This window comes from Oncorhynchus clarkii, chromosome 25, assembly GCF_045791955.1.
Source record: "Oncorhynchus clarkii lewisi isolate Uvic-CL-2024 chromosome 25, UVic_Ocla_1.0, whole genome shotgun sequence".
NCBI lineage: Eukaryota > Metazoa > Chordata > Actinopteri > Salmoniformes > Salmonidae > Oncorhynchus > Oncorhynchus clarkii.
Window position 1 is genome coordinate 9,947,921 of NC_092171.1, and position 11,625 is coordinate 9,959,545.

Here is an 11,625-nt window from a genome sequence, read left to right on the forward strand (position 1 = left end):
AACACAGTGCCTAAGACCGCTGCGCCACTCGGGAGGCCCCCACTGATTTATATATTTAACATGATAAGCGTATCTGCTATTTCCGTCATCGCTAAACAATTGATCCGAGGAATCTTTGCCCTGAAGGAAGGGTTGAGGTAAGTCTGGTATTGGTGTGCGAGTGTTTTGGGTTCAGGTCTCACCACACAGTGCACCAGGATGCTGAGAGGGATCCAGAAGACTAGAGAGAACACCACCACTGAGCCCACTATATTGTCTGCTAGGAACTTCCCTATGAGAGAGAGAGAGAGAGAAAAATGCTTCCAACTCCGAGCAGCCGTTCAAGTCAATCACAACATCTAGGTATAGACCTCACTGCATCGCCACTCACCGAATGTGTTGATGTCCAGCTTGTCGATGAAATCCCACAACCTCTCGATCACATCCTGGACTTGCTTCATGCATCTACCCTGAAACAAACACAGACAAATCAATACACAGTATCATCATTTTATCAATATCACCTTTTCACAATGTTTTCTTTGTGTCAAAATGTTTTATTATTTAGATTTGAATGCATTATTGAAGTGAAATGTGTTGAAACTATGAATTACAGCCTGTGTCCATTAAGTGTGAGTAAAGGTTCAAAAAAAGGAAGAGGTCAGTCACTCACGGCCTCATCACAGAAGCCCACGGTGCAGGGTTTCCCCTTGCGCAGGTACAGGACGCTCCGGTCGCTTTTGACAAAAGGAGTGCAGGCACCATTTTTGTCCCGACAGCACACCTTACACGAGTCGTATGTCTCTGGAAGAGTCGAGAGAGGTCAAGTTGGGGTTAAAGACAGCCTGGACCACATGTTCTTTACCTTTCCCTTTCTCAGAATATCAATTAGTTACAGTATATTGTCAGGAATCAAATGAAAGGCTTTGGGTTTCGAAATGTAAACTTGCGAGGCATCAAATCAAATAAAGAACAAATCCTTTCTAATGCAAGATATTGGGTATATATAGAATCTATTTCTATGCTGGGTACACCGTAGAGAGAACGTAGACATCAGTCTCTCTACAGTTGTATTTCGATGGGTACACCATGGAACTGGTCAGCAGTGTCAGTCTAGATTGAAGCAGTGCGTCTGCTAGAGGTTCGTACCATTACAAGCACAGGGCTGCAGCTTCTGTACGGCCTCACAGAAGGTTATGCACTCCCCGTTTCTGCACCTCCCACTGTCCACACAGATGGTATTGTCCGGAGCGTTGTCTGGGGCTGGGCACTCACTGCTGTCACCTAAGGGGATGGATAGTACAACACACAGTGAGTCAGTCAAAAACACCAACAGATGTCTCAACAGCAAGACCTGGGGACCTATCCAGCTAGAGGATTTTCTTCCAACATATCTTACATAGCAGATCATGAGTCATTGGGCGGCAGGTAGACTAGTGGTTACAGCGTTGAGCCATCAACCGAAAGGTTGCTAGATCGAATTCCTAAGCTGACAAGATAAAAATCTGTCGTTCCGCCCCTGAACCAGGCAGTAAACCCTCTGTTACTAGGCCATCATTGTAAATAAGAATTTGTTCTTAACTGACTTGCCTAGTTAAATAAAGTTGAAATAAAAATAAATAAATTGTTATGTTGAAGAGGAAAATTTCAGAAAAGCTGGAGTTTATTTTATTGAACCTCTATTTAAGCAGGGGAGAGCCCCATCAAAAACAAAGCATCTTTTACAAGGGAGCCATGCATTACAAATCATCAATGACAAATCAAAAAATAAATCCTGTCTAGCCGTGGCAGTCCTGTGTATGTCCAGTAGGGGGGGGGGGCTTACCTGTGCAGAGGGACATGCCCTTACAGGTGGCGTTGATGGGCTCCTGGCACGTCTTCCCTGCCTGCTCAAACTTGCATTTCTTACAGCACGGACTATTCCTGTCACTGGATGTACCGGGACACAGAAAAAAAATAGTACACAACCTCAGTTCACATGTTGTGAATGTCAGCAAGCAGCTTAGCAGTGTATATGCACTTCGCTTGCTCAGGCTGCTCAAGATACTAGAGGTAGGCTACTGGATACTGCTCGAATCAAACAAATGCACATCAATGTCAGTTGACTAAGAAATTGTCAGTTGATTTGACCGGTTTACTGTACGATATGCAAATAACAGTATGTAATATATGTAATCACCATCTTTCATGTACCTGTTCCCCCAAGGGGACAATAATGTCAGCCCGTAAGTAAAGAAAGGCGGGAATTCAGCAAAGCCCTTGTCAATGTCATCCTACTACATTAATTACTGCACTCCAAGGCAGCCATTTTGGGGTGTGTGTGTGGTGCGTTTCTACCTGCACTGGGACTCGGGCCTGAACTTGCAGTCGGCAGAGCAGCACGGGTCGTTGTTGCGGTGCAGCATGCCCGGGTCGCACTCCTCCCCCTCCTCCACGCGGGAATTCCCACACACCTTGCTGTTCCTCTCCTTGAAGCAGATGGGGGCCTTGAAGCGCAGCGTCTTACCTATGGAGATCTTACTGCAGTCGGAGAAACGCTGTGGGGAGAGGAAGGGAGAGAAAGGAAGCAGGTAACGGATGATGTGAGCGCGAGTCATTTGGCAGAAGAGCTCCTCATTTGAGGTACGCAAGAGCTGTACCTTGTTGTTGTAGTGATCCCCGCTCACAGCGATAGGGTACATGACAAACTTGCCCCCATGGTCATCGTTTGGGGCACAGTAGGGGATGTTGTCAGGGTCGTGCTCCGCCCCAAAGTTATGGCCCAATTCATGGGTTGTCACCAAATCTGCTTCCTGGTGGTGGGAGAAAAAAATAAGAAATGTAATGTTTGGAAACTATACATTTGACTTGCAACAATTAAATAATACAGAAATGATTACATGGTCTATTATCTTCGGGCTATAAAAGCAAGATTTCTCAGTAGGATATCAGCGGTGCATTGACCTAAAGAGGGTCTTGTAAGGTCTCAAGTCATTATTCATTAGTCACATTTATAATGCCGCCTGTTCAACCCATGACCCAACACAAAGTGCCCCACAGACTATTCGATCCATCACGTCATCAGACAACGGCACAAATCATCATATTGAAAGGCCACAAGGCAGTGCTAAATCATCTGACCTATGACCCAGAAAGAGCTCATGAATTACACAATAAAGGGAGTTTTTCAGCCCTTGTTCTAGTGTACTCGACAGAGGTTTCAGACACCATAGAAATACAGTAGTGTGACTAAATTCAACTCAATGAGGAACCTACCTTGGTTAGAATGGTTTTGCCATAATTCTTGGTGCTGGTTAAACCAGTGTTGAGGTAGCTGGGTTTCTTGACAGAGTGAGATGGATAGTAAGCTGCAGAAAACAAAAAGGAAGAGAAATCAGGCCTAGAAATATAGGAGCAAGCTCTTATGAATTTATCACTCCATTGTCAAAACACTCATCATAATAATCATACTAATTTGATCTAAAATGAGAGGCTGAGCCTTACGTTTGGGGCAGAGGCCCCCCAGAGCCTGGGCTTTAGAGGGGGCCACATAGGCCAGGCCCAATGTCCCCTCGTCAAAGTCCTGGTAGGTGAACAGGTGGGCCAGGCACACAGTGCTAGCATTGTCCGCTATGTCCGAGCTGAATTGCTGGAGACAAAGAAAGGGATTGGAAAGCAAAAAAACAATACTAGTTAGCTAGCATATTCCCTACTGATGAGGACATTCTGTTGCCAGTCGTGTTTAGTCCTCTTTAAAAAAAAAATGCTTTTTAAGTTTTACAACGTATAGACCTGGGGTATTCAACTCTTACCAATATGAGGTCCGGAGCCTGCTTATAATTAATTGCACCCACCTGGTGTCCCAAGTCTAAATCAGTCCCTGATTAGAGGGGCTCAATGAATAAATGCAGTGGAACTGGCGTCGAAGTCCAAAGTTGATTTGAGAGTAGTAGACCATACAGTGACCTAATCATATTTTGTATAGAATATCCTAAAATTTGAGACGTTGAGATGTGTATGTGACAAATAAAATTTGATTTGATTTGGTTTATTCTAGCCTGGTCCCAGATCAGTTTGTGCCTTCTTGCCGATCTGGGACCAGGCTAGGGGAACGACCTTCCTACATACTAGCACAGTGTATAGAGTCCGCTCTCCTTTCAGATCAGTAGTAATGTCTCACCTCCAGCAGTTTCTTGACATCCCACACCTCCTTGCCTTGGATGGGGCTTCCCTTCATGTTGTAGTGGGTCCAGCCCGGCCCAGCCTGGCCAAGAGGCGCATTGGTCGGCTCCTTGTTGATGATGATCTACAACCAGCACATTACAACTTCTTAAACCCCATGTAAAGGTTGCAGCATGTACTACAGTACCCATAATGCTCTGTACAAGATATCCGATTGAAGGTCAGGAGAAGAAAAGGAGCACGGACCGCCGCAGCATATCTTTTCAGTGAGAGAGCGGCGGATTTGTCGTAGACGCACAGTGTCGCCATTCATCCCCCGAGCGAGAGGAACCAATTGTACTTCCCCACTCGCTTTTCCACACAAAGCACTTTCACTGTCTGCTCCAAAAATGCTTTTCCAAATTCAATTAGAGTACTACAGTCATACGACCTCACTTCTCCACTCAGCGCGGACACATTACACACTGAGATGATGTTGTCTGTAGTGATGGAGAAATGCCAAACATGGTCTTGCCGCCTACTACTGCTGCTGCTACTACACACACGGCAGTATAACAGCTGTCCTCACCTGTTGGATCTGAACACCGTATCCTGTGAACTCGTCATCCCAGGTTGTGTTCCTGTACATGTCGTCCACTCTGTCAATCAACTCAATCTAGAAGAAACACAACAGACCGTAATTAGTACTGTATAATGATACTGTTCACAATGACAATAAGGGCCATTTGCCAGATCATGCCCGTTCTTGGACAGTGGCTCTTTGAGGCACTACATATTTACAATGGACCCCAAGGCCCTACTTCCAGGCCCTTCATGAAGGCCTAAAAGGATGGAGTAGGTATTGGCATTATGAGAGCAGATAGCTCCTCCCTTTGATAGGCTAGGTACAATTCTGACCACAATACTGCTCAGATCTACAGTGCATTCAGAATGTATTCATACCCCAAGAATTGTCCCACATTTTGTTGCGTTACAATCTGAATTGAATTGATTTTTTTCCTTGTTGCCCAGCTATACACAATACCCCATAGTGACAAAGTGAAAACGTGTTTTTAGACATTTTTTGCAAGTCCATGCAACTTATTATGTGACTTGTTAAGCACATTTTTACTTCTGAACTTATTTTTGGCTTGCCGTAACAAAGGGGTTGAATCCTTTTTGACTCAAGACATTTCAGCTTTTCATTTTTAATAAAAAACTATAAAATCATAATTCCCCTTTGACATTACGGGGTTGTGTGTGTGTAAGTGAGTGACACAAAATCTCAGTTTAATCCATTTCAAATTCAGGCTGTAACAACAATGTGGAAAAAGTTAAGGGGTCTGAACAGGGTTGTGGGCAGTCATAACATTTTGTCAGGCAGTGATTGTCAAGCAAATAACTGCCGGTCTCACGGTAATTTACCGTTAATTAACAAAGACAACAAAGACCAAGCCACTGATGCAGACCAATATAGCCTACACCATCACAATAAATCCATGCAATAGAGCCTTGATATAGCCTACACCATCACAATAAATCCATGCAATATAGCCTACACCATCACAATAAATCCATGCAATATAGCCTACACCATCACAATAAATCCATGCAATATAGCCTACACCATCACAATAAATCCATGCAATATAGCCTACACCATCACAATAAATCCATGTAATATAGCCTACACCATCACAATAAATCCATGCAATATAGCCTACACCATCACAATAAATCCATGCAATATTACACCATTAACAATATAGCCTACACCTTCACAATAAATCCATGCAATAAGCCTACACCATCACAATAAATCCACAATATAGCCTACACCATCACAATAAATCCATGCAATATAGCCTACACCATCCAATAAATCCATGCAATATAGCCTACACCATCACAATAAACATGCAATATAGCCTACACCATCACAATAAATCCATGTAATATATCCATGCAATATAGCCTACACCATCACAATAAATCCAGCCTACACCATCACAATAAATCCATGCAATATAGAACATCGACATTTTAAAAAGTCACAATAAATCCATAGAGCCTACACCATCACAATAAAATAGCCTACACCATCACAATAAATAGCCTACACCATCACAATAAATCCATGCAATATAGCCTACACCATCACAATAAATCCATGCAATATAGCCTACACCATCACAATAAATCCATGCAATAGAGCCTACACCATCACAATAAATCCATGCAATATAGCCTACACCATCACAATAAATCCATGTAATATAGCCTACACCATCACAATAAATCCAATAAATCCATGCAATATAGCCTACACCATCACAATAAAATATAGCCTACACCATCACAATAAATCCATGCAATATAGCCTACACCATCACAATAAATCCATGCAATATAGCCTACACCATCACAATAAATCCATGCAATATAGCCTACACCATCACAATAAATCCATGCAATATAGCCTACACCATCACAATAAATCCATGCCTACACCATCACAATAAATCCATGCAATATAGCCTACAATATAGCCTACACCATCACAATAAATCCATGCAATATACCCTACACCATCACAATAAATCCATGCAATATAGCCTACACCATCACAATAAATCCATGCAATAGAGCCTACACCATCAAAATAAATCCATGCAATATAGCCTACACCATCACAATAAATCCATGCAATATAGCCTACACCATCACAATAAATCCATGCAATATAGCCTACACCATCACAATAAATCCATGCAATATAGCCTACACCATCACAATAAATCCATGCAATATACCCTACACCATCACAATAAATCCATGCAATATAGCCTACACCATCACAATAAATCCATGCAATAGAGCCTACACCATCAAAATAAATCCATGCAATATAGCCTACACCATCACAATAAATCCATGCAATATAGCCTACACCATCACAATAAATCCATGCAATATAGCCTACACCATCACAATAAATCCATGCAATATAGCCTACACCATCACAATAAATCCATGCAATATAGCCTACACCATCACAATAAATCCATGCAATATACCCTACACCATCACAATAAATCCATGCAATATAGCCTACACCATCACAATAAATCCATGCAATATAGCCTACACCATCACAATAAATCCATGCAATATAGCCTACACCATCACAATAAATCCATGCAATATAGCCTACACCATCACAATAAATCCATGCAATATAGCCTACACCATCACAATAAATCCATGCAATATAGCCTACACCATCACAATAAATCCATGCAATATAGCCTACACCATCACAATAAATCCATGCAATATAGCCTACACCATCACAATAAATCCATGCAATATAGCCTACACCATCACAATAAATCCATGCAATATAGCCTACACCATCACAATAAATCCATGCAATATAGCCTACACCATCACAATAAATCCATGCAATATAGCCTACACCATCACAATAAATCCATGCAATATAGCCTACACCATCACAATAAATCCATGCAATATAGCCTACACCATCACAATAAATCCATGCAATATAGCCTACACCATCACAATAAATCCATGCAATATAGCCTACACCATCACAATATATCCATGCAATAGAGCCTACACCATCACAATAAATCCATGCAATATACCCTACACCATCACAATAAATCCATGCAATATAGCCTACACCATCACAATAAATCCATGCAATATAGCCTACACCATCACAATAAATCCATGCAATATAGCCTACACCATCACAATAAATCCATGCAATATAGCCTACACCATCACAATAAATCCATGCAATATAGCCTACACCATCACAATAAATCCATGCAATATAGCCTACACCATCACAATAAATCCATGCAATATAGCCTACACCATCACAATAAATCCATGCAATATAGCCTACACCATCACAATAAATCCATGCAATATAGCCTACACCATCACAATAAATCCATGCAATATAGCCTACACCATCACAATAAATCCATGCAATATACCCTACACCATCACAATAAATCCATGCAATATAGCCTACACCATCACAATAAATCCATGCAATAGAGCCTACACCATCAAAATAAATCCATGCAATATAGCCTACACCATCACAATAAATCCATGCAATATAGCCTACACCATCACAATAAATCCATGCAATATAGCCTACACCATCACAATAAATCCATGCAATATAGCCTACACCATCACAATAAATCCATGCAATATAGCCTACACCATCACAATAAATCCATGCAATATAGCCTACACCATCACAATAAATCCATGCAATATAGCCTACACCATCACAATAAATCCATGCAATATAGCCTACACCATCACAATAAATCCATGCAATATAGCCTACACCATCACAATAAATCCATGCAATATAGCCTACACCATCACAATAAATCCATGCAATATAGCCTACACCATCACAATAAATCCATGCAATATAGCCTACACCATCACAATAAATCCATGCAATATAGCCTACACCATCACAATAAATCCATGCAATATAGCCTACACCATCACAATAAATCCATGCAATATAGCCTACACCATCACAATAAATCCATGCAATATAGCCTACACCATCACAATAAATCCATGCAATATAGCCTACACCATCACAATAAATCCATGCCTACACCATCACATCCATGCAATATATCCATGCAATATAGCCTACACCATCACAATAAATCCATGCAATATGCAATATAGCCTACACCATCACAATAAATCCATGCAATATAGCCTACACCATCACAATAAATCCATGCAATATAGCCTACACCATCACAATAAATCCATGCATAGCCTACACCATCACAATATAGCAATATACCCTACACCATCACAATAAATCCATGCAATATAGCCTACACCATCACAATAAATCCATGCAATATAGCCTACACCATCACAATAAATCCAAGCAATATAGCCTACACCATCACAATAAATCCATGCAATATAGCCTACACCATCACAATAAATCCATGCAATATAGCCTACACCATCACAATAAATCCATGCAATATAGCCTACACCATCACAATAAATCCCATGCAATATAGAGCCTACACCATCACAATAAATCCATGCAATATAGCCTACACCATCACAATAAATCCATGCAATAGAGCCTACACCATCACAATAAATCCATGCAATATAGCCTACACCATCACAATAAATCATAGAGCCTACACCATCACAATAAATCCATGCAATAGAGCCTACACCATCACAATAAATCCATGCAATAGAGCCTACACCATCACAATAAATCCATGCAATAGAGCCTACACCATCACAATAAATCCATGCAATAGAGCCTACACCATCACAATAAAATATAGCCTACACCATCACAATAAATCAATAAATCCATGCAATATAGCCTACACCATCACAATATAGCCTACACCATCACAATAAATCCATGCAATATAGCCTACACCATCACAATAAATCCATGCAATATAGCCTACACCATCACAATAAATCCATGCAATATAGCCTACACCATCACAATAAATCCATGCAATATAGCCTACACCATCACAATAAATCCATGCAATATAGCCTACACCATCACAATAAATCCATGCAATATAGCCTACACCATCACAATAAATCCATGCAATATAGCCTACACCATCACAATAAATCCATGCAATATAGCCTACACCATCACAATAAATCCATGCAATATAGCCTACACCATCACAATAAATCCATGCAATATAGCCTACACCATCACAATAAATCCATGCAATATAGCCTACACCATCACAATAAATCCATGCAATATAGCCTACACCATCACAATAAATCCATGCAATATAGCCTACACCATCACAATAAATCCATGCAATATAGCCTACACCATCACAATAAATCCATGCAATATAGCCTACACCATCACAATAAATCCATGCAATATAGCCTACACCATCACAATAAATCCATGCAATATAGCCTACACCATCACAATAAATCCATGCAATATAGCCTACACCATCACAATAAATCCATGCAATATAGCCTACACCATCACAATAAATCCATGCAATATAGCCTACACCATCACAATAAATCCATGCAATATAGCCTACACCATCACAATAAATCCATGCAATATAGCCTACACCATCACAATAAATCCATAGCCTACACCATCACAATAAATCCATGCAATATAGCCTACACCATCACAATAAATCCATGCAATATAGCCTACACCATCACAATAAATCCATGCAATATAGCCTACACCATCACAATAAATCCATGCAATATAGCCTACACCATCACAATAAATCCATGCAATATAGCCTACACCATCACAATAAATCCATGCAATATAGCCTACACCATCACAATAAATCCATGCAATATAGCCTACACCATCACAATAAATCCATGCAATATAGCCTACACCATCACAATAAATCCATGCAATATAGCCTACACCATCACAATAAATCATGCAATATAGCCTACACCATCACAATAAATCCATGCAATATAGCCTACACCATCACACATGCAATATAGCCTACACCATCACAATAAATCCATGCAATATAGCCTACACCATCACAATAAATCCATGCAATATAGCCTACACCATCACAATAAATCCATGCAATAGAGCCTACACCATCACAATAAATCCATGCAATAGAGCCTACACCATCACAATAAATCTGTGCAATAGAGCCTACACCATCACAATAAATCCATGCAATAGAGCCTACACCATCACAATAAATCCATGCAATAGAGCCTACACCATCACAATAAATCTGTGCAATAGAGCCTACACCATCACAATAAATCTGTGCAATATAGAGCCTACACCATCACAATAAATCCATGACTTATTTTAGACCGGCTGAAAGAAACATGATATGAAGAAAATGTGTATTTCAGAAAAACAGAATAGCATACTCTGAGTTGTCTGTATGTTAGGCCCTGATCTGGCTATGCCATATGGCTGTGGGCTACACTAGTTAATTTAGCAGACAAGATTTGCTTAGAATTCCATGCCATTATTTTATAGTATGAAGAATACAATTGAACATAGCTGAATAAAATAGAAAGGATATTTTCCTTCTATCTAGTGCGCATATGTGTTGATCGGTAAACAAAGAAACAGGTCTTCCTATACGCTTCATTTAGAGTTATTTATGCAACGTTAGTTGTGATAAACGTTGGGCTATATGTTTTGATTTTTAAAACATGCTAAGGCTGAATGATGTGACTAATGACGATTTGAAAGCATCATCTCTGCTTTGTTTTTGTGGCAGGTGGCACACAGTAGTCTCTCATTCACAATTTCACAAGCACTTGATGATGCCTCGGATTTTTGCGGCCAGTGAATGGAGGACGCTTTCTATACTCATGTTATAAAGAGAAGCAATGGAAAGTTGCGAAATAAATATAGTAGGC

The 11,625-nt window shown here is 40.4% G+C and overlaps 1 protein-coding gene across 2 annotated transcripts in view; it reads right to left on the reverse strand.

Annotated features, from left to right (window-relative positions):
- Window positions 1–11,625, reverse strand: part of LOC139384195 (ADAM metallopeptidase domain 17a) — a 33,538-nt gene that overhangs the window by 5,794 nt on the left and 16,119 nt on the right. For both annotated transcript variants that reach the window (XM_071128916.1, XM_071128915.1), the window contains exons 7-17: window positions 4,709–4,795; window positions 4,139–4,264; window positions 3,463–3,607; window positions 3,235–3,326; window positions 2,619–2,771; window positions 2,317–2,516; window positions 1,805–1,908; window positions 1,129–1,263; window positions 653–783; window positions 371–449; window positions 183–271 (exon numbers count right to left, since the gene is read on the reverse strand). In XM_071128916.1, the coding sequence (XP_070985017.1) occupies window positions 183–271; window positions 371–449; window positions 653–783; window positions 1,129–1,263; window positions 1,805–1,908; window positions 2,317–2,516; window positions 2,619–2,771; window positions 3,235–3,326; window positions 3,463–3,607; window positions 4,139–4,264; window positions 4,709–4,795 (1,341 nt within the window). The remainder of the gene's footprint in view (window positions 1–182; window positions 272–370; window positions 450–652; window positions 784–1,128; window positions 1,264–1,804; window positions 1,909–2,316; window positions 2,517–2,618; window positions 2,772–3,234; window positions 3,327–3,462; window positions 3,608–4,138; window positions 4,265–4,708; window positions 4,796–11,625) is intronic.